The sequence below is a fragment of the Thermobia domestica genome, chromosome 11 (genome assembly GCF_964235325.1).
Source record: "Thermobia domestica chromosome 11, izTheDome1.hap1.1, whole genome shotgun sequence".
Classification (NCBI taxonomy): domain Eukaryota; kingdom Metazoa; phylum Arthropoda; class Insecta; order Zygentoma; family Lepismatidae; genus Thermobia; species Thermobia domestica.
In genome coordinates, this window is record NC_137464.1 from 58,040,733 (window position 1) to 58,065,928 (window position 25,196).

General features: G+C 35.2%; 1 protein-coding gene across 1 annotated transcript in view; it reads left to right on the forward strand.

Moving 5' to 3' along the window:
• The window catches only part of LOC145664083 (venom carboxylesterase-6-like), a 48,828-nt gene extending 26,867 nt beyond the window's left edge, over positions 1-21,961 (forward strand). Inside the window, exons 4-10 of the mRNA XM_081730430.1 lie at positions 3,329-3,514; positions 4,669-4,859; positions 7,723-7,900; positions 10,695-10,873; positions 14,619-14,766; positions 17,611-17,737; positions 21,725-21,961. Coding sequence (XP_081586556.1) covers positions 3,329-3,514; positions 4,669-4,859; positions 7,723-7,900; positions 10,695-10,873; positions 14,619-14,766; positions 17,611-17,737; positions 21,725-21,911 — 1,196 coding nt within the window. The 3' untranslated portion in view covers positions 21,912-21,961. The remainder of the gene's footprint in view (positions 1-3,328; positions 3,515-4,668; positions 4,860-7,722; positions 7,901-10,694; positions 10,874-14,618; positions 14,767-17,610; positions 17,738-21,724) is intronic.
• Positions 21,962-25,196: the final 3,235 nt, after the last annotated feature.

Genomic DNA, 25,196 nt, shown 5'->3' on the forward strand with positions numbered 1-25,196 from the left:
AATCACACACTCCGCGAACAAAAAGTATCACTATACTGTAATTGTAACAAAGAAACTCATGCAGTAGGTACATACAATGAGACCTACTACACAATAATAACAATTTGACTTAATATTCTTGCAAAAATCCTATCATACGTTGCTGAAGAGTAGTTTTTTTTATGAATATTTTTTATAGTTCAATAAAATTAGCTTCAAATTGGGTTTAACCCGGTAATTTGGAATAAAAAGCTGAAATTTTCAACATCATTTCCAAATTTCTACATTCAGGTCTATTTTTACTGGGCTATTATTATTATTATTATTATTATTATTATTATTATTATTATTATTATTATTATTATTATTATTATTATTATTATTATTTTGTAGAAAGAAAGAAAATGTCGAAGATGTTCAGATATTAAGGTTATTCCATTGTACTCTGTTGTTATTGTATAATTGCTACATTACCATTGTAAAGTATTATCGTTGACATTAGTATTAGGGCTAATATAGTGATTGATTTCTTTCAATGATTAAAATCTTCATGAATACAATCTTTTCGATAGACTTCACAATTTTTCCTCGAAACTGTACTATTTTTTTAAAAAAAGAATGTAGTCGGTTCTCATAATAATATAAATGTTAATGATTTAGTTACAATGTTTGAAAACCATACATTTTTATATCTTCCTCAAACTTTCTCTAATTTGATATGTTGTCTTTTAAAAGTAAGTTCCTAATTTATACTCTACAGATTGAAGATGATGAAAACGCAAGTGAATAATGATAAGATGGATAACAAATGAGTTTAGTTGCACAGTATCAAACAACGCTAGACTTCCAAACTATTGGAATTCAATGCACAAACTTGATGTAGCATATCTATAGCTACTAGTTACAATAGATAGAAACTGTTCCTCGGAAGCTGAATCTATATCAGAAAGACATCACTCGATATGCCTTACTTTTTTTGTTCTTTAGTAATAAAGGTTGAAACCGGAAATTGTTAATTTCAACCACTTCCTTTTTTGGTAGTATATTGTAGGTTGTGATGATATGTACTCTTAAGACTCCTAATTGATTGTAGAAAACCATTTGTTGATATCTATGACCATTTTTGTTCTATAGCGATAAATGTTAAAACAGAAAATAATGAATTTAAACCCCTTTTAGATTCAATAGAAGGCCAAGGAAACAGGATAGAGCCTACTTTTGGGAAATTGAATCTATTGCAGAAAATTGTATCTCAACATCTCTGATTGCTTTTACTCTATGGAAATCAGTATTGAAACCGGAAGTAGTAGTAAATTTTTACCAACTTCCGGGTTTGGTAGAGTGTTGCGAGTTGTGAAGGAATGCGTTCTTGAGACTCTGAATCAATTATTGAAAACCACTTGCCCTCTGATACCATTTTTGTTCTATGGCAATAAATATTAAAATCAGAAATGGATAATTGGAATCACTTCCGGTTTGAATAGAGGATTAATGAAAATATAGAACTATTCATGAGACAGTGAATCAATTGCAGAAAACCCCATCTTGATATCTCTTATTGTTTTCCTCTGATACTTGTCCGACGGAGAAAGCGGTTAGGGAGTCCATAAAGTCCTAATGGGAAACTAAAACTCCAAAACTTCGAAACCGTTACGTTTAAGTGTATAAAGTTTTGGGGTTGGAAGAAAGGAAGTTTAAAGTTATGTTCTGGCCACAATGCTCGATGACGTTTGCGCTGGTGATCACGTGACTTAGATGGCGTCCATTAAAGAAAAGGCACAATGTGTTTTGTGGTTTGCGGAATTAAAATCGGAGAAAGGTCCAAACAACGTATGGGAAACACCCCCTGCAGAAACAAGTATCAAGGGGTGGTACGAGAAGTTCAAAGAAACGGGAAGTGTGTCAGATTTACCGCGCAGTGGAAGACCAGGAACGAGTGACGATGTGATTCACACGTTGCAGGACAGCGTAGCCAGGAGTCCAATGAAGTCGCTTAAACGTAGGTCATTGGAACTGGGAATACCGAAGTCAACGTTACACAAGATCGTACGCAAGAATTTAAAGGCCCGGCCCTATAAGTTAAAATTTGTACACGAGCTGATAGAAGACTGTCACATGAGAATTCTGTGAGTCAATGCTTACCCGCTTACAAGAAGATGGTGATCTTTTGTCTCGATTTCTGTTTTCAGATGAAGCCACATTTCATGTGTCGGGAAAAGTGATCAGGCACAACTGCAGAATTTGGGGGGTGGAAAATCCACGTGAATTCGAGGAGCACAAGCGGAGTAGTCCCAAAGTCAATGTGTGGTGTGCTGTTTTAATGGACCACATCATCGGCCCTTTTTTCTTCGAGGAAGAGACGGTAAATCGTAACAATTATCTGAACATGCTACAATTACTTTTGCCAGAACTTACTAGGTTAGGCATCCTTAATGAGGTCCACATGCAACAGGATGGGGCACCGCCGCGCTATGCCCTTCAAGTTCGACAATTTCTTAACGAAGAATTTAAGGAGATATTAATTGGCCGAAGAGAACCCACACCTTGGCCTGCAAGATCACCAGATTTGTCGCCTTGTGATTACTGGCTGTGGGGACACGTGAAGACCAAGGTGTATTCGCAGAAGCCAGCTAATCTGCACGATCTCAAAAACAAAATAACTTATGTGATTTTGAACATTCCAGACGAGCACCGCCAACACGGAATTCTTGGTTTCCCAAAAAGACTGCAAGAGTGTTTGGACGTGAATGGTGCACAATTGGAGGTTTGGCGATGACGTTAACTAGCTGAAACAAAACTTTGAACCTTTCTGCAAATACACCAAAAGGTATTTGTTAATAGCTACATTACGTAGTTTCCAAGTTATAGAATCTCTGTATAGTACTCCCGACAGTTGCGTGTGGCATAGCTTGGAAGTCTAACTTTTAAGGTCTAAGGAATAACTGGAACTAAGGAATAACTAACAATATTTGTACTACTACTACTACTACTACTACTACTACTACTACTACTACTACTACTACTACTACTACTAATAATAATAATAATAATAATAATAATAATAATAATAATAATAAGTGGTAACTTTGTTGTTTCTATGCATTAAAGTCCACTGCCTCTTCCAAAATCTCTTGGGAAGTCTGTGTAGTGTGTACTATTCTACAGTACAGGGTCTCAAAAACTTTACACATCCATTTCAATTTAAGTTTCATACCCTTTGTATGTTGTCCTGGAATTTGATCCTTACTGCAAGTAGAAATCCTTAAATAAAACCTCCCAAGTACTTTATGACGTAGATTCCGCCTTATATATGTTCAGTTTTGGAATGGATGTTAAACAATCTTTTCAGGATTCCTAAGCACCGAAGACGAAGCATGCCCAGGAAATAATGGCTTAAAGGACCAAGTACTGGCACTCAAATGGGTAAAACAGAACATCGCTGTCTTTGGAGGCAATCCAGATAATGTTACCATCTTCGGTGAGAGCTCTGGTGGAACGTGTGTGCATTATCATCTACTTTCACCAATGTCCAAAGGTAATTAAAGCCATAATGTATGAATGCCTTTACTATTCTCCATGAAAGTAGCAATAGGTACTTTTGTCATGATTACTAGCTGAGCAGCTGCTATGTTGAATGTAATTATAGGCGTGTCTCTTTCATTGTCGGATTAAGCGTATGTAAGAAATAATCGATTATTTTCAGCATAGGCATTAGCTAAGAAGGTGCTGTGTTATAGGTAACTAAAGCAGCACTTCACTTATCCAATACAAGAGTTACTTACTAGCTAACGAAATAATATATTATTTCTATGCTCTAATTGGTTTAGTAGGTAGCAAATTTATCATCCTGATCGTCATTTCCGGAAATTTTGTTCATAATTTAATGATCACGTTGTATTGCGGTGATTCAAACGTTTAATGTTTTCAGAAACCAGAGTATTGAAGTACTACAGTTTTTAAGCTAATTTAGACTTACTATGAAATATCAAACAGTATTATTAGGGAGAGAGATCGAGAAAATTCTTTCCAAATAGAATAAAACTAGATGCTTATGATTGCAAAGAAAGCTGTTTTACAAATTGTGGTATCGAAATTCAGACTTTGGCATGCGATAAAAAGAATATACATATTGTTTCCTTTGTTTCAATTATAATCAGGTATAAGGGAAGTAAAGTGTCCAGCTCCAGGGCTTTAGCAGCTGCAAATTGAGATCCGTCAAGTTGCTTCTATTTAATTCATATTTACATAGGACATAGTGTAGGCTGTTACAGAATTATGCTTAGAAATTAATGTCCTTGACGGGGACAATAACCTCAATGCTGACGTCCCTATAGAACACCCAGTAATCAATCAATCAAATTAATATCATTTATGTATGGGCTTAGAATTAAAAAAAAAAAAAGATTGAAGAAAAGAATGTGGAACAACTCTACGGTAGGCCCAACAACATAAACTAAATTCGATTGAAACGATTGAAACCAGTTGCGGGCTTGAAAGGTGTAACCATTTAAGTTACAACTACCCTAATTTCTCTAGATTAGTTTAGCATATTTTAGTCGTACAATGTATAAAATTAATTATTCATTTCCACCCACAGAATATTCCCTAGAATAGGCACTAGAAGATTGCTTATTTTATATCAGACGCTCTTGTTACTATCTTCTCTAACGTCATAAACTATGGTTTCAGGTCTATTCCATAGAGCAATTTCTCAGAGTGGAACAGCGTTATGTCCTTGGGCTATGATGCCTAATTCGAGAAGAAATGCATTTAAGTTGGGTGAAGCCCTTGGCTGTAAGACTGATAATTCCACAGAACTTATTCAGTTCTTACGGACTGTCGAACCGAGCAAGTTTTCTGAAGCTTTACCAAAGTTGAAGGTAAGAAACAGACATTTTGCATTAAATTTGAAAAACGTTCTACGTACAACCAACATCCTAACGTGTGTGATTATTATGTGCATCAGAAATATAGTTAACTGAATAACTGCCATTAGTGGTTTACTAGTTTCAAGTTGTCACATGATAATGAAAGTGTACGACATATAACATATATTAAAACTGCCGTTAGTGAATAACTGCCATTAGTAGGGTACTAGTTTCAAGTTGTCACATGATAATGAAAGTGTACGACATATAACATATATTAAAAACTGCCGTTAGTGAATAACTGCCATTAGTGGGGTACTAGTTTCAAGTTGTCACATGATAATGAAAGTGTACGACATATAACATATATTAAAACTGCCGTTAGTGAATTACTGCCATTAGTGGGGTACTAGTTTCAAGTTGTCACATGATAATGAAAGTGTACGACATATAACATATATTAAAACTGCCGTTAGTGAATTACTGCCATTAGTGGGGTACTAGTTTCAAGTTGTCACATGATAGTGAAAGTGTACGACATATAACATATATTAAAAACTGCCGTTAGTGAATAACTGCCATTAGTGGGGTACTGGTTTCAAGTTGTCACATGATAATGAAAGTGTACGACATATAACATATATTAAAAACTGCCGTTAGTGAATAACTGCCATTAGTGTGGTACTGGTTTCAAGTTGTCACATGATAATGAAAGTGTACGACATATAACATATATTAAAAACTGCCGTTAGTGAATAACTGCCATTAGTGGGGTACTGGTTTCAAGTTGTCACATGATAATGAAAGTGTACGACATATAACATATATAAAAACTGCCGTTAGTGAATTACTGCCATTAGTGGGGTACTAGTTTCAAGTTGTCACATGATAATGAAAGTGTACGACATATAACATATATTAAAACTGCCGTTAGTGAATAACTGCCATTAGTAGGGTACTAGTTTCAAGTTGTCACATGATAATGAAAGTGTACGACATATAACATATATTAAAACTATTATTGAACTCATCGACGAAGTTGAGACATTTATAGGAAATCCAAGACTTATCTGTAGATACCTTCCTGCTTTTGGCACACTTTGCACGCTGTGTAGCACAAGTATCCCCTGTCTAACAGTACTGCAAATAACCCAGAAGAAACTGGTTACATCGTTGTAACGCAGATATCGATACAATACATCTTCAAATAATCTACTAAAAACATTCTTGAGATTTTATAAAGCCGTTTTAAAGTTTTAACGCTTTCTTTAATAGTCGAACTTTCATCACTAGCAGCAATATGCATTAAGAGGCCTCATCCCGACGAAATTAAAATACCGCTAATTTTACAGTAATTATGTGATATCTTCAAATAGATAAAAAGATAATCGAAATGTGGAACAAAAGCGCCCTAGACAATATCATTTTACATGAGATATCATTATCACGACTCACTTATCTGCTTTCGACTTCGAGCCATTTTGAAAATCGGCATTTATTTTCGCATTTGTAAACGACCGAAAACGGACGCAAAATAATATTGTCTAGAACGCTCTTGTTCCACATTTCAATTATCTTTCATCTATTTGAAGATATCACATAATTACTATAAAATTAGCGATATTTAATTTCGCCGGGATGAGGCCTATTAATGCATATTACTGCTAGTGATGAAAGTTCGACTATTAAAGAAAGCGTTCCAACTTTAAAACGGCTTTATAAAATCTGAAGAATGCTTTTAGTAGATTATTTTAAGATGTATTGTATCGATATCTGTGGTACAACGATGCAATCAGTTTCTTCTGGGTCATTTGCAGTACTGTTACACAAGGGACATTTGCGGTACACAGCGTGCAAAGTGTGCCAAAAGCAGGAAGGTGTCTTCCAGTCACACACACGATAATATACTCAATTATTGTAGTACATTGGCAACATTAATGAAATGGAATGATATGAAATAAAAAACTTATTTCAGTTTAATGTTCCCAAGTTTATACCTTTTAGTTTAAGGGAGCCGATGATTAAAGCAAGTGAATGATGATGGAAGAATTGGTGGAATGATAAAGTGGGAGGAAACGGGAGTACCCCGAGAAAACCCACGGACACGATGTTGTCCACCACAAACTAATAATAATTATTTTAAACTAGTGATGCATAATTAGAATAGGTTCATATGATATAGTGAATGCACAATGTTTGGTTTCGAATATTTCACTTGGAATATTGTAAGAAATAGTTCTTATGTAAAAAAAAATTTAAAAAATGTTTATTTCATACCCCTACAACAATGGAGGGATTGAGCAAAATGATACAATGAAATGAAACCCAATCATTTATTTGAATGGAAATTTTGTTACAGTAATCTAATTATTCATATTTACGATTTTTGAAACGCGTTTCCATAACCTTCCTATGGGTTTTAACTGCCAGGATCCTTAAGCGATAAAGAGACATTGACACACAAACATTTCAATGCAATATATGAAGACCAAAGAAAAAATGAAATGAAATCTTTGAGTTTTACGTCCCACGGTTATGCCGGTTAGGCTAAAGGAGACGGTGATTATGATAAATGAATGAAATGGTGGAATGAAGAAAGTGGGAGAAAACGGGAGAACCCCGAGAAAACCCACGAGCACAAAATGGATATTGTAATCTGTGGTTTATTTTCACAAAAGATAATTTATCTTGGTTCTCAACCTTTGACTTAAGAAAAAGCAGAAAACGATCATGTAAGAACTAAGCATCTTTCTTGTAGTAAAAAAAAAAAAAAAAAAAAATGAGTAACGAAAATTATTCTCTTAAATGTGTTCATGTATAGAATAATGCCTAACTACAATCAACTAATTATTTTGTTTTTTTGTTATGGGTATAGGAAAATCCGTTTCTACGAACTATAGTACCATTTGCTCCTGTTGTAGAATCAAAAACATCATCGAACGAGGACGTTTTTCTCCCTCAACATCCAGTCAATCTCATTCGCCAGAAGAAAATTAATAACGTACCTTGGATCATTGGTGTCAATTCTCATGAAGGACTTTTCACATCATTACGTAAGTACACAGGTAACTTAATTTTATTACAGGAAGTTGATATATACTATAGTACTACACTGAAAGCATAGTTTTAGCAGCTTAAGCGGGGGAAAGGCTCATTAATCAATTTTTATGATTCCCATGCATGAATATTGCAGTTTTTAAAAATGCCCAGAACTATTGATCAACGAATGAGTGCACTTTAGAAGAAAAAAGCAGCAGAACAAACAAGCGTTGGGCTCTGTCCCATCACTTCTTCTCCCTTCTAAGATGAGAGTAGTGTTCGTAGATTTCCTTAAGAGTCTTCATCCCGGCGAAATTAAAATACCGCTAATTTTACAGTAATTATGTGATACCTTCAAATAGATAAAAGATAATTGAAATATGGAACAAGAGCGCCCTAGACAATATTATTTTGCGTGAGGTACTGTTATCACGTACTGAGGTACTGTTATCAAGTCACCTAGTGGCTTTCCGTTTTCAGCTGTTTAGAAACGCGAAAATAAATGCCGATTTTCAAAATGGCTCGAAATCGAAAGCAGATAAGTGAGTCGTGATAACGGTTTCTTATGCAAAATAATATTGTCTTGGGCGCTCTTGTTCCATATTTCGATTATCTTTTATCTATTTGAAGATATCACATAATTACTGTAAAATTAGCGGTATTTTAATTTCGCCGGGATGAAGACTCTTAAGAAAATTTCCCTCGACTGACACGAAATTTCCCTTTTCTTATCCCTAGTTTGTTGAGTGTCCCATTCCTGGCAAAAGTTATGTGATTATATTGTCTAATCAGTCAGCGCAAGAATTTCCCTTGATTTTTAACGTTTTATGAAAAATTCTCTTTTTCCTTTTCTGCTAAATTTACCTACTACATTTCCCTATATTAGGGAAATTTCCCTCAAACTACGAACACTGCATGAGAGAGGAAAGTTCTCAATGAAATCTCAGTCCTCATTTGATATCAATATCGATTTTCGAGATATCGATGAAAGTCGATCATAGAGGTCTAGGAAGTCGAGTTTTAGGGTTTTCCACAGGCATATTGGAAACAGCGGGTGAGGAATTATCACAAATGACACTCGTGGGGAGAAAAATAGGTTTGGAAAATCCGAAGAATATTAGAGTACGTTCGTCGATGATGGTAGTAATGATCCTGGTTGGTGCGATGCATTCAGTTTTGTCAAAATTAATCGATTTGCAAAACTCCTGAAGTTAAGATATCTTTGAAACTTCCTGTCTTTGAAGAGCTAATTAACAATTAAACTGATGGAATTACAGTTTTTGTTGTTGTTTTTTCAATGCCTTTATCAAATTTTCGTAATTCAAGTCGCAGCTATAGACCATTCCAGATTATGCCATGAAAATCATTTTGTGTAAAAGTTGTTTCTAAATAATTAAACGGTTTCATTAGTTGCGATATTTACTTCCACTAAAATGACAGACATTGTTGAATTTCCTATTTATAGGACGTAATACGTATACAATCATAGAATTGAAGTAAAACGTCTTGATATTTGCACTAGATTATTCAAACTTAAATCATATAAAATTAAGGAAAAATAAAATTTGTCAAAAATATGAAGTTTTTTAAAGTAAAGAATTGATTTAAATATGATGTAGAACCAGTGGCGTATTTACGATTTTGTTTCGGGAGGGGCTTTGCTAACTTTCGGGGGGGGAGGCTTTGTCTGAAAATGTGAAAATTCTGTAAGATATTTCAAATACTTTACTATAGTAAGTAAGATTTCGGGGGGGCCCTAAATACGCCACCGTGTAGAACTAAACGGATCATCCAGTAGCCATCTTGGTTTTCACCTTGCAGATTTTGTCTGTAAACTAGAAGTTTGTGATGCTAAGAAGCGACTAAGACTTATTGAGTAAGCGTTTGCTCTCTTCAATGTAAGCATTATTCCCGTTAAAATAATAATAATAATAATAATAATAATAATAATAATAATAATAATAATAATAATAATAATAATAATAATAATAATAATAATAAATAAACCGAAAAGGGAGTAGTGAAGTGCTTACATTGAATATCCAAGCGCGTTTCACTTCATTCCAATTTGCTTTTCTTTCCTTTTTCAAAATGGAAAATTTTACAATTTACATTTAAGGAGTAATCTTTAATTGAGGGGCACATGACTCAAGTGTCTACACTGCAGCTCTTATTTTAACGTACAGCAAATATCATAGTTCTTGTTGCAGACAAAAAAGTAATGTAACAATTCACATTTAATTTTTGAACAAGATATCTATCGGTCACGAAAGTCATAAAAAAAAGTCGCGAAATTAGAAAACGGTCATGAAAGTCAAGAAAAAGTATTTAGCTTTTGGGTCACGATTTTCTTAGATCTCTACAAATATAAGTATAGACTGGAAAACTTTGTTCTATAAAACGTCAAAAATTCACCACCAAAAATGTCTACGGTTGACTTAGACGCTACCAAATCGCAAGCAAAGCACGCTTCTATCGCATCCATGAAAATTCGGCCCAATTCGCATCCAAATTCGCTCTTGAAAATGTTACTAAATTTTATGGTTTGGGAAAGAAAAGGTCACGAAAAAGGCACGAAATTTCATTTTGGAATTTTAGTAGACACCCTGTTGAACAAGCTGCTTTGGATTTAGGAAACAAGGATATTAAACATATCAGATTTATTGAATTTACACGAAAGTTGGTTGCAACGCCACAGCAATAATAAACCTCTAGAGCCTTGAATTATTTAATAATAAAAAGAAATCAATCGGAAAGTAACCATAACAATCAATCAGCATTGGCTTCAATTACTATTTATCTTTTCAGCGTTCGTAATTAATCCAGAGCTGTTGAAAAAGTTGGATGCAGATTTCGAACGTTTGGCTCCAATTCACTTCCATTACGAAAGGGATACAGAGAGGTCGAAAGAAGTTTCTCGCAGAATTAAAAAGTTTTATTTTGAAGATAAACCTCTCGGACCTGACTCTTTTGATAGGTTTATAGAGGTAAGTATTTATTGCATCGAAAATATAGAAGAGAATATAAATACACGAGTGACGCTAATGTTAAGAAAAGGCACATTGTCACGCTACATGAATCTTGTAGCTGTCATTAAAAAAAAAAAAAAAAAAAAAAAAAAAAAAAAAAAAAAAAAACTTGCAACCCTATCTTTCTATTTACTGTTTAGACGTTACAACTTCCTGAAAGCAAGATAGCTACCTCCACCCTCCACCCATGCAGCACTGCACTCTAGTGGAGAAGCAGTGAACCTCCTCATTAAAAACGTGTATTTTGTCGCACTTCCCCTCCCTGTCCGACAAAATCCGTTGTTTCGGAAGCGGCGAAACTGTTTTTTCCTTTACGTCAGCGGGAGGGCGATAGCAGGTAGTAAGCAAGACGTCCCAGAAAGTTGCACATGTTTCAACTCCTTGCAAGATGGAAAAAGTTTTATGTCCCTTTCAAGTTTATGTTTACATGGAGAAATATAGTAGGGTTGCAAGTTTTTTTTTTTTTTAATTTTTATGACAGCTACAAGATTCATGGAGCCAGGCCCGTATCCAGGGGGATCTAGAGAGGGCAGGTCCCCCCTAAATTTTTGCTGGTCCCCCTAAACTTTTCACGGTAGACTTGCAAATGGACTATAATATGGTGATAAACTATAATATGGTTGGATCGCCCCCCCCCTAACTTCAGCCAGGGCCCCCTATATTTGTGGACTGGCTACGGGCCTGCATGTAGCGTGACAACATAGTCAAAGAAATGTTTTAAATTAGTAAGAAAGGTGGAAGGGGAAATCCAGCTGACACCATTTGATACTAGCCAGATGTATAACAGGGCTTCAATTAGTTTATAGAATTGTCACGAGATGGCAGTAGCTTAAAAGTACAGCATGATGAATATGAACATGCATTGCTGTTTATTAGCTTTGAATAAACATCGGATTTTTAGGTCTAATAAAGTGTGTTTTAGGTGCCTAAAATAAATGCCAAAAATACTAAGTTAGGTATTAAAAATGGAAAAAATAAAATAGGTTCTTATAGAAGATACTCATTTCTGAATGGAATGGCGCATTACGATCTGAATACGAACTTTTAAGATACAGAAATCTTTAGGACTGGATTTAGGGGGGCTGCAAAGGTGCACGTGCACCTCCCCCCTTCGTTGTAAATATACACTGCCTAAAATGAGAATATAGCAGTGAAAATAGCAACACTTTCCGAAACTTCCTGCCATCAGGTTTCAGTTTGGGGCTTAAAAGGAAGCAGAGCTTTGCAAAAGCAATAGTTTAAAATCGGTTTTCTGAAGGTTGAAGGAAAAGGATTCACCAAGCAAAACAATAAAACATTTCTCAAGTAAGGAAGAGAACAGAACCCAGGAGGAGAGAATATTTTTTTCCTGTATAACACTTGCGACAATATTTAAAATATTCATCCGTTCTATGCATCAGTGTTTCAGGGGTAAATAATATTGTCACATGTCACTGAAGAGTTTCAGTGTGATTGGTTTTGTTAGTTATTGGTGCATCTCTCCAACAGACAATCCTGGATCCGGCTCTAGAAACCTTGTATCTTTAAGATGCAGAAGATACCGGGCACACATGTCATGTTACCTTAGGCTATATTTTAACCTGCTAAATACTTAAATATTGCTGAAATTAAGAATTTTTAATAAAACTATGTTTTTAGATAAATCTTCAGTACAAAACACAACACCTTCACATTTCTGCACCACATAAGCCGTAATTGGCCTCACAGTAGATAGCAAGCACTTTTTCCAGGTTTTCTATAATGAAACGGTGCCGTTTGTTAGTGAGGATGAGCTTGTACGCAGAGAATGAACGTTCCACATCAACTTATATGATGGGGGCAAACTTTTCTTTGCCAATACACTTTCAAGTTTTACCTTCATTTTCTCTCCAACTTCACCGGGCACTTCCACGACTTTTTGCTTCATTCCTGAATAAGCTCAATATTCTTAGAAAGTGGTATTCCCTAGCCTTCTAATTTTACAATAACCCGAACAAGCAATGTGTAGTGCGATCGGATATATGCCAAATCAGTAAGGATAGAAGAATCTTTCATCAACTCTTTGGAAGCAGTAACGCTATAAGCATCCACCACTAAATTTTTTCGTGGTTTTCTCGTGTTTAACCCTTTCCCCTCGAATGCGGCGAGAGCCATCCTTTCCGCTCGTATGTCCGGGCTACCCCGCACTAATTTTGACGCTTTAATTACTCGCATGTCGACAGAGCCCCGTTTGTATGATTTAGTCGACAACTTCTGCCATTTTTTGGCCGTCTATTCAACTCCTTACTCGGCTGTTCCTGACAGTTTTCAACAAATGAAAAGCGATATACAAATGTAAACGAAGACCAAAGATGGTTGGGTTTGTGAGAGACAAAGATATACCAGGTGTTTTCGAAGCTTCAGATACCGATTTCAGTGAAAGTGGTAGGGAATATTTAGATAGTGATAGTTTGAGTGAAGAAAGTAGTGGTGATAAATCTTCCGATTCCAATGAAAATTATTACGAAGTGACAGGTGATGTGTTGACAAGGAACAATTGGACTCCCTATGGTAATAATGATGCAGATTTTCCAAAAATACCGTTTACAGCAAATTCCGGGTATAAAAAAACATTTTGTTGGAAGGCCAACTACAGAAATTGAACTTTTCCAATTATTTTTTAGTGACACTTTGCTTGAGGAAATTACAAATGAAACGAACAGGTATGCTAAGTCTAAGATACAAATGCCACTACAAAAAGATCCATTTGGTCCACTTGGCATGACATGACAGTTCCTGAATTGAAGGCATTTTTGGGTGCAATACTAAATATGGCACTAAATTCTAAACCAAACATACAAGATTACTTTTCATCTTGAACATCTTGACAACAAGTGTAGGGAATTTTTTGTGCCAGGACAAAATGTAAGCATTGATGAAAGTACAGTGGGGTTCAAAGGGAGAATAATTTTTAAGTGCTACAACTCACAGAAGGCAACCAAATGGAGGCTGCGAGTGTTTGTATTGGCCGACTCAAATACTGCGTATATCTCAAAATAAATCCGAGCTGTACAGCTTGCTGTGTCAAAACAAATTCGAGGGGAAAGGATTAAACCTTTCGAAAATTTTCACATGTTTACTTTGCGCAAAATAGACAAAAATAGGATCTAACGTTCAATTAGGCATTTTTAGGCAAAATAAAACTTGGTGCTAGTGCTATAATTTGTCATAAAACCTTCATATACGGCTTTATTTTTCATTCTGAGGTAAGGGGAAAAAAATAGGTTTCTATCTAAAGATCCGATGTCTAATTATCAAGACCGTTTGAAAGGTAAATAAGGTTGTAGGCTAATGAGTTGTACAAAATCTACAAAATATTTATTCCCTGTCAAGCACAGTATAATTTAGAAACTTAAGCAACATGACAACAGTATATAAAACTATCGACAGTTGTTGCTGTTTATCTTTAGAAGAGTACAGTATTCAGCAAGTTTTAGCGGTAACCCACGGAGCATACTACTATTAACCATAGTTCAGGTTTCAGTTCAGCATTAATATTTATGTAAACGGAAGTAGTTGATGGGCAAAGGAAAGGGTTAAATGTAAATATTTAGAATGTTTAATTAAACACGATTTTAGCCTAAAGCAAGTCGAAGGCTTAGGGCGGAACAACTACGGTAGTATTTGTAAAATTAATATTATTAAAAATGTATTTACAGTTTTTTTTCTTTCTTCAAAATTTCAGCTAGACACAGAATTGAAGTTCGTTAGTGGTTCTGTAAGAGCAGCTAAACTTCACTTAGCGGCAAATGGAGGACCTGTTTACTTCTATTATTTGACATATCAAAGCCAGAACAGTATTCTCAAATCAATGGGAGTGAAGAATGTTACAGGTACAGTATAAAAACGTTCAATAAGTTATTCATATTTCTTGAGTTCACATAAAGTTAAAATTGTTACTTTTTATTTATTTTATTTTATTTCTTAATAACATTACTTTAAACAGAGAAAGAGAAAATCTTTAGCCAATAACAGTTGTATCCCTTCGTGCAAAATGGTAGCAGTTACACCATCGCGTAGTGTTGCCAAAAGTTGACACTAAAAAGTCGCTAAATGGGTGGTGAAATAACTCCAATTCGGGGTGAAAAGTCACTAAAATTATTCGTGATATTCCATCTCTCTCTCTCTCTCTCTCTCTCTCTCTCTCTTTCTCTCTCTATTACATGTAATTTAGATCACAATACTTTGACAATAATCTCTTTTTAGTTCAATATATGTTTTACTTTATGATCACTTCAATGAAATCAAAAATGTTTAGAAAAAACACAAATATTAAAAGTTTACAAAGAAAAAACTTTTACTCGCTTCGCCGTTTACTCGAGTTTTTAGAGATAACCGGAAATACTGTATTATTTGTGCATCTCAACGGAACCTCTCAAACTAAATGACATTGAAGGTTAAAATTATTTTTCGTTCGTTATAGGTCAAGAACTAGCATGACAATAAACAAAGCCGGATTCTGGAGGTTTGACGGGCTATATAGGCTGTGTATTTGCCGAACTCATTGACTCTTGGGCTGATTCAAATAAGCAAAATAAGAAAAAAAAACATATAAAGACTGGTACCACCTAATAATGCTTGATTTATTCACGGCACAAAAGTCGCTAGACTTGTAAATAGCTCGCCAAATCGTCATTTTGAAAATCACTAAAAAAAAAGTCGCTAATCGGAAATATTTTTTTGGTCTATATTCTGGAAGTCGAATGCCATAGATTTAACGATTTCTCAACCAAATTGGTAACACTGCCATCGTGTTCCAATAGAAAGAACTCCATCGTACTCGTACAGGTAGTGCGCTGAAGCGTCCGGGTACCAGTAGTATAACTGGTTGAGATCAATAATATTTACAGTCACTCGAATATAGACAATTGTGCAGGTCATTTTTTTTTAAAGTTAAGCTTAATTTCTTAAAAAAGTAGTTCGGCTTGACAAAAGTACTTTATATATAATTATCTTGTCTGTCCGTGAGTGTGTGTGTGTCCGTCCGGGAGACCAAAAATGTCAAGAAATATTTGATGGATCATTATCAATTTTCGCCACGAGGTAGGGATCAAAAGTTTAGAATTGAGTTCGTTAGTTGATGGAGATAAAACTCAAGCCGGAAGTGGTAGAAATAATCCATTTCCTGTTTTAGTGTCTATCACTATAAAGTGAAAACGGTAATAGATAGCAAAAAGAGGTTTCCTGTAATCTTTTAAGCGTCTCAAGGATATACAAGGTGGCCCAAATGTAGGCATACACCCCTGCACTGATCAAGTATAACATTTTAGCTTATAAGTTTATTTGCTTTGGCTGTTCTGAGTTGAAAAGTTAAAGTAAAAAGACATTAAGGACAAATAATAAAGAAACTAAGTCTACCTGATGGATAACAATAAGAAATGATATAAAAAGCAATGAGTTGGTCAGTAGGGGACTATATACACCTACTTTTGGGTCACCCTGTATATTTAATCTCCATCCTTAAGTCTCTACTAAAGGCGAAAGTGATAGAAACCTACTTCAACTTCCGGTTTCAACATTGATCTACATATAGAGCGAAAACGATAACAGAAAGCGAGAAGCGGGTTTTTGCCGAACAGATTTAGCGTTCTTTGAATAGGTATCATTTCCTTTCTTAATCCTCCATTGGAACTGGAAATGCCGAGAAATCAACCATTTCCGGTTTCAACCCTTGATAACTGTAGAAGAAACACGGGGATACAGAGCAAGAAGTAGTATTCTGCAATCAATTAAGAATCTAAGTAATGTATTCCATCTCCACTCTAATCTCTCTATAAAAATCGGAAATGGTAGAAATATATTAGCACTTCCGGTTTTAATATTAATTGAAAAAAAATACACGACGTACAAACCAAATTCCTTCACTTGGTGTACACATGCTGCTGCTACATGTTTTCAGAATTGTGTTTTTGAGGCTTACTAGATATCCTAGTTTAGGAAATTACAAAAATGTTCCAAATTTAGCAGAAAGAAGTATGTCAGGGTGGAAAGAGTTACGGAGAACTGTTTACTGTTAGAATCTTTCTATTTCAAGTGTGCCCTCGGAAAATATGTGAAACATACTTCTGCCCCACTCCCGCCACCCTCTTACGGAGGAAGCCTTTCCTTTACTTTGGGGATAGGGATAGAACTGAATGACCTCCGCCGTGTTGCCAGTTTGTCATTCAGTCGTATGGTCTTGACAAGTGAAGATCGTAAGCTACTTAGAATGGCTAACAACAAGACAGTGCACAGCAAAGCCGGTGAAATAATTCAATGTGGCAATCCTGTCCGCATTCCTTTTTGGAGGGAGATACGGGGAAAACACATTGACAGCAGCACCAGCAGGGCCACACTTGAAATAGAAAAACTCCACTCCACAATACCTTCACTCTCTAAATTTTCGATCTTAGTTTAGACAGAAGATAAGTTGAAGTATCGTTTCCTTTTGTTGGTGAACTCGAAATAAATGTTAAGTACAACAGAATTTCGTATTTACATACACGTAGTTTATAGTAATTAGAGCTAGTTCTATGGTAGACAAATTAATCTCTACGAATTATTAGATGTGTAAAGTTAACAATCAGATTTTTCTGAACATTATAATTTAATAGTTTTTCATTTACGAAGTAGCTTTGTAAATCTACTACATGCACAGTACTTTCTACACTCTTAATATTTTCTACATTTCTTTGCAGGTGTAGCACATGCTGATGAATTAATGTATTTATTTATGAGTAAGCAGATTCGAGGGGAACTAAATGATTCGGACCAAATTATTTCGAATCGGTTTCTCTCACTTTGGACTAATTTTGCAAAGCAAGGGTAAGTTGTACTAAAGATAAGCAACTTCATTTCTCTCTCTCTCTTGGCGTTCAGTTTGATAACGTAACAGCAAGTTTAAGACATAAACTGACGAATCGTAAGCTCAGCGTTCCTTTGTTTTCAAAAGTACAGGATTGAAAAGTAATAATTAGGGATAGGACTTTTTGGTGCGCATATTTTTCTTTTAGAGCAAGAATGAACTTCAGGTGTCAAATGTTGCTTCCAAATAGGTATATAGGTAAATTTCCAGCACCATTTTCCCCATTTTCGCAACTTTTGTTCCTTTATTCCCTTAATCCCTCCCTAGTTCCTTTTTTTTGCTTCTTTCCACTGATAATCCCTAATATTTTATTCCAATGATTTAATCGAAAGTCGTATTTTTGTTAATTTATTTTGTGTTATTCTAGCTGCACAACACAATAATAGATTCATGTTGTCCTTATCCTCTTATGCAGGATATCATTATAGATATTCTGCCTTTATTAGCAGGTTACTTGCTGCAACTGAGAAGCTTCTATGCTCCACGGTCTTCCACTAACCTCTTCGCCTTCACGTACGATTTTCCTGTTTCGATATCATCCATCAATTGTAGTCTTCTTCGCTCCCTTCCCTTCTTTCCTGCCATCATTCCCTCTAGCACCTCTCTCACGATACAGTTCCTTTTTAACCAATTTCTCAACCAGGTTTTCTTCCTCTACTTAGTAATATTTAAAATTGTTCTCTTTCCCCACTGTTTCCAAGACCCTCTGATTCGTTTTCCTCCCGATCGAGCTAATTCCTTCTGCGGTTCAGCAGCAGAGTGCTTACCTCTGGTGCGTGGGGTCCCTGGTTCGGTCCCCGGCCAAGTGTGTGATGGACAACATTTTATCTGTGGATTTTCTCGGGGTTACACCCGTTTTTTTTCCACATTCTCATTCAACCGATATTTTCATCATCGTTCACTTCCCTTATTCATCCATCTCTCTCAGCCTAAAGGCATAATTGTAGGGCGTTAAGTGAAATATTTCATTTCATTTTCTAATCATCTCCTCAGGCCTAAAACTAGAAATCGTTGAAATTTAAAAATAAAATAAGAAAGCACACTGACAAACTTTCACGTGATTTTGTTATTTTCTTATCTCATCGTTTTGAAATAAGATGTGCATTTCTTTAATGCTGGTAATCAAAAGGAACCTCCCTTGCCTTCCAGTACATCTTCTACTATATTTGAAATAAGATGATATCTTGACACATATGATAAATTAACCACTTCCCTTCTTTCTTTCTTAGCTATATTCAGTAGTACTGTTCTTATATTTCCAACTTTGCTACCACGCTTCTATTGTTTTCTTTCACACATTTTACGTTTTCATACTCACATCTCCTATGCTTCCACTCGTTTTTGTAACTTTCATCCAACCATCGATCTAATCTACACTTGGAAGTTTTGTTTATTAGTATTTTACTAGCACAAACCTTCTCTCTGACTCACCGTTAATCCTGAAATTTTGTTTTCCCTCCTTTTTTCCATTTGACCCTTCTTCCCCTTTCGGTGAGACATGTTTTCTTCTTACTTTGTGCATATATATTTTTATTTCTATCAGATTCTCATTATTTTATTGCCCTTTTCTTTCTTTTTCAATTTCCTATTTTTTCTTGTTTGTAAGTTGGATAAAACTTTATATTTTCTATAAAATAACATTGTTAACTTGTAGATACAAAATCAGTTCTATTTTTTTTAATAAAAAAATATTACATTATTGTTTAGTGGAAGAAACTTTAATAGGGGCCTAGCTCTGATATTTATATAAATTACTTCAAATTTTATAAGTTTGCTCGAGTAAACAAAGCAAAATATACATTATTTTGAAAATTGAATTCCAGTACATTTTTGATGTTGCTATGAAACAGCAATTTAAACAAGATCTAAATCATCGATATCGTTCATGCCATAGAGTTTGGTGCTTAAGATGGTTCTTTGCTTGTTAAATTTAGTAATACAGTTAATCCAGATTGAGTTAAGAAGTGTCCTTCATTGGAAAGTTTTCGTATAAATGGTAAAAGATGCATTTATATTGCGTAAAATAGCATCCACTAATTGAATGGAACAAAGAGCATTATATGAATCTTTCAAATTCGCAGATACATTTATCATTATAATGTCTCCCATAACGCTTACCATGGATAATATCTTGATTGTACTCAAACTGATCTGATACTGGAGACTAGAGTGAATAATCTGTTCTGTGTGTAAAGTACGAGGGTTTTCCAGCCTCAGAACGCAAACAAAGAAAATGTTCAATAGTGATTCTCGAGTTCATCCATTCTATGAAGTGCATTGTGTATCAGTTCGTTGATCTGAAGGAAGAATGGCCTCTTGTATCAACATTTCTTGTCGACTTTCCCTTCAGTGGCGTCTTCAGCTTGTCCCGCTAAGTTTTATAACATGTAATATTATTAGTTGCGACATATAAGAGGTAATCAGTTTGCAAAGTGTCTTAACAATCCTAAGTTCTTTGGGGAATAAAACTGTATCCCATAGCGTTAGTGTATCAGATACTCAAGCCTATGGGAGCCAGTTAGAATTTATCAACACTTCTCTATTGTAAGATGATAGAACTTTATTTTCTTCTTGTAGTCTATATCGTGTCTATGGTCTCTCGGAGCAGCGGGCAAGCTGGGCTGTTGCCCCCACCCGGATTTTCGAAAGAAGTTCAGTTCTTGGAAATGCATGTCGAGACGTACTAATTTACTTACCCATATATTCTATTATATTAAATACTATATAAGTTTAGTTTACTTACTGTAATTAACAAGGATATGCGCATAAATAACTATTGTTCTACGTGGATGTATTATGAATACGTTACTACGTTTGCAACCAAGTGTGCGCGTGCATTCGCAACTGTATTTGTGTGTCGGTTTTTTGGAAGAAATCTTGCGGGCGACCCTGATCATGTCTTATTTTACTTTGTTCTTTTTCCTTTAAAATTTTGAACAAATATCAAGAAGCTCATAATTCAATGTTACACATCAACGATAAATACTCCAACGAAAAATAACAGGCTTAAATACCATAAGAAGAAACAGAACGTCTTGGCTGGGATTTAAAAGAAATGGTTGTGGTTACTTGTAGTATACGTACTAGCTCTACAATGAACGAAGACCTATACCCAGACGATTAACTGAATGGTAGTAGTCAGTGCAACAGCTCATAACACTATTGTTATTTATGGCTTTCCAAAATGGAGCTCGTTTTTTGTTACTTGCGTTGCTTCCACTTTACCAATATGTAGGGTTGTCCAAGAGACAAGCGTTGAGGCAGTCTCGTCTCAGAAAGATGTCGTGAAAGGGATATCTCGTCTCGGAAAGTGTATCTCTTTCTGTTGGATAAGCTCTGTCTCGTCTCGTCTCGTTGAAGACTCTACCAATGTTTATTAAACACTAGAACGTTGTCTTCCCGCTAGTAACCGATGAGATCATGCTCACTAATAATTCCGATTTTACTAACCTGACGTTATGAAAAAAAAAAATCATTACAAGGTCTTGTTCACCTTCAGTACAACATACTACAGAAGATAACAGAGATTGTGTTCACTAATTGTTTGAGCTAAAACATAGCTTTAATGAGGTTCTTCGATTTCTACTAATTAATTTATGGAGAAACAAATAACATGCAGTATTACGTAGCTCAGTACTAAATTAGTAGTTCAATATTATGTAGCTCAGCATCAGCATTATGTAGCTCAGTACTAGATTAATAATTCAGTATTATGTAGCTCAGTACTAGATTAATAGTTCAATATTATATAGCTCAGTACTAGATTCACAGTTCAATATTATATAGCTCAGCATTAGATTCACAGTTCAATATTATATAGCTCAGTACTAGATTCACAGTTCAGTATTATGTAGCTCAGTACTGGATTAACAGGTCAGTGTTATAGAGCTTAGTACTAGATTAATAGTTCAGTATTATGTAGTTCAGTATTACTCTGTTTGTTACAGATTTCCTACTCCTGATCCTTCCGGTACAGTGACAATTAACTGGGAGCCTGTTACGCAACAAGATTTCCGATACCTTGAAATTGCGTCTGAACTTATAATGAAGAAAAATTTACTACAAGACAGAATGGCATTTTGTGAGACGATAAGTAATATTTTGGAAAGTAACATTTGTGAAACTCAGCTGTAAAGTACAATTATGTAATGTATGTCTGCAAGAATAAACTTGTTTTCGTTAAATGTTTTCTGGTTTGTTTAAAACTAGCTTCGTTCAACCTGCTTCACTTGGACCAGTGAAGGGAAATGAAATTTTACCTAGGAATACACTTTTCTTTCTCTTCTTTCTAAAATCAGTTTCACAATGGAAACTTTTGGGAAAATTTTATATCAATGGGAAATCTTTCATTCTATAATTAATCTAAAACATTGTTTTTAATTATTGAAAATGGCTTTTTTTTTCGAAAACCAAATTAACCCATTTCTCATTTTTAAAACATAGTACTGCACATACACAATGATCAGTTACAACAATGTTACCGTTGATTTCTACTAAGTTGAATGAGTTATGTTGGAGAAACTTTGCATTGTGTTCCTGGATAAATTTACTTTCATAGTTCATTTTGTTTTCACATATACTATGCGTGGATCCTTTGTTATGTCTGATGAGTATCTTTCTGCTTTCGCTATGAGAATATTTAAACAATACAGTTAGTAGGACCTACATTAGAAGCTACCTAAGCAAATTATTTGAATCGTAAGGTACGTAGGCTTCTAAGCAATTGAATCAGTTTAAGTTAAAATGTTATAATAAGTATGTTTCTCCCTTGTATCATCTATAAAGTAGCTGTAAATTCATATAAACAACATAGTTGGTTTCTGGTTATAATCGAGTAGTGATAAGTGTTCTTTTGTTAACGAGAGTAATAGGCATAGCTGGTTTTCGTAAGTGGAAAGTAGACAGATCAACTAGCTATAATGCTGTTAACTCATCTGTGGTAGGAGACAACTTAGAGAATTTAAAGACACATTGTGGGACTTTCAAGAAAGTGTGTTGAGACTGTTAGTAGTGACTTAAAGCAGATTTTATTATATTAATGTATGAAGGTAATGTCCTGTTCATTACTTCTTCGAATGACTCAGGAGTAACAGCCAGATTATTACTCTCACTAGACACGGTTATTTTGGTTAGGCCATTACGGCGTTACGTCTAACTTGTTACAACTACCTCGTATGAGTTTGCACGTAAGCTGCTCAGCAAATCAGCGAACAAATATGTTTCAACTACTATGTATTCTTGGAAAATTGAACATACAAAAAGCGTCACGAGATTGTTGTTGCTATGCCGTTTACATGTGGGTGGTTGAAAGGTACTATGCTATTCTTTGTCTCTCCCTGTGTAAATCCTAATAATAATAATAATAATAATAATAATAATAATAATAATAATAATAATAATAATAATAATAATAAATCCTAATAATCTACATATGCCATCGCTTGCTTGCCTGCCTGACATTAATACAACCTGTATACGAAATTCTTGAATAATAGCATAAATGCAGTATGAAGTTCGAGATGGTTGATGATCAAGTTAGAAAGAATGTTAAATATAAGCAATTAGGATTAGAAATTAGGTTTCTGGGCTTTCGACATCTATGGACATGCTAGCCCGTCATGTATGAGGGATGATGTCCCGTGGCGAACACACTGTCTCCGTAAGAGTTGGTGATAAAGGAAGGAATAGGAAAGGAAGGAAGCGGCTTGGGACAATTATGTTAGGTACTATCCCGACATTTACCTGGTGTGAATGAGGAAAACCCAGAAAATGCCTCACTCACGATGGCTAGCCTGGAAAAACTTTAAACTTTTTTCGGCAGAGTGTCTCCACTGAGAATCGACTCCGGGATCCCACACATCGAAGACGAGAGTATTAGTGAATACGCTACGCGGAGCCACATGTAAACAATTAAATATTTTAATTAAACACTATATTAACGTATATCGTACAGAGAGCCGAAAGCTCGGGCAGTGTAAGTAGCACTATAAACAGTAAAGATGATTCCTTTTCGGACCAAACATAGCTAGTAGTTCTACTAAATGATATGCAACGCGGCCGTAGTCTGACTTACAATTGTGCGCAGAATTTGTAAGAATGTAGGTGAATCATATGAATATTTTCTCTAAATTCATTCAAAATCAGCCCGCTGTGAATATATCGAGCTAACTTATCCATACAAGCTCCAGATACATATGAGCACATGTAATTAATTTTTACTTCACTTTCATGTATTTATTTTCGTTAATAACCGCCGTGGCAGAGTAGGTAAAACATTTGAAAGCAGGATGTTCCGAGAGCCAGAATTTGTTCCCCAGCGAGAACTGGACTTATTTCCCGCTCTACTCTTGTTCCAAAGTTCACCCATTCTGTAAAATATGTTCATGTGGAACCCTGTTGTAAAAGCGGTGTAAAGTGTCTTATCCTGTAAGTGTCAAAGTTTACTTATGAATCACATCAACCTTTTCCCAACAAGGACAGTCTATACCTTATCTTTACCTATTACTTTTTGTAGCACATTTTATATGTTGTCTGGTAGGTACATATGGGCAATAAAGGGCGTACGTTTAGCAGAAGGGGTCCAGCTCTTATCTCTAAAAACTGTTACAATTTTGGCAATTTCTGCTCACATTCGGTTAGTTTAGGATAGGTTAGTTTAGTTTAGTTTAGTTTATGTTATATTAGTGTAGGGGTCTAGCATAATTTTCCAAAAAAATTATAGAATTTAGCTTATTTCTACTAATATTAGGTTAGTTTAGGTTAGCTTAGGATAGCTTATTTTAGTTTAGGTTAGGTTAGGTTAGATTTGGTTACGTTATGTTACGTCTAAGTACATGTATCATTCATTTCTCCTGTAAATTTTGTTTTTTACGTGCTTCTGGACCTCTTCTGCTAAACATACTCCCAATAAAGTTAATAATTTAGGACTAGCTCGAAAGAATAATGCTCTCGGAAGTACGAACGAAATACACAGTTCTGATTGGCTGGCGTTATCCATTTCTTGTCATGTAGCAATCAAACAGCAGAAATTAAACGCTTGCGAATGTCGACCCTCGTGGCTGAGCGTGCTAGCGTAATGTGCTAGTAACGAAATTCTCTTTTGGCGTGGGTTCAAACCCGGCCCAAGGAAAGTTTTTTTCAATTTTTATAACAATTATATTTTTTTAAAAAATAAAATGAAAATAATACTCAAAAAGTGATTTATTTACTTTTGGGCGGATATGTAATAGTAGTAGTAGGAGAAGGAGGAGGAGGAGGAGGGGAGTAATAGTAGTAGTAGTAGGAGGAGGAGGAGGAGGAATATGAGTAGGAGGAGGAGGGTAGTAGTAGTAGTAGGAGGAGGGGAGTAGTAGTAGTAGTAGGAGGAGGAGGAGGAATAGGAGTAGGATAGTAGTAGTAGTAGTAGTAGGAACGGAATAG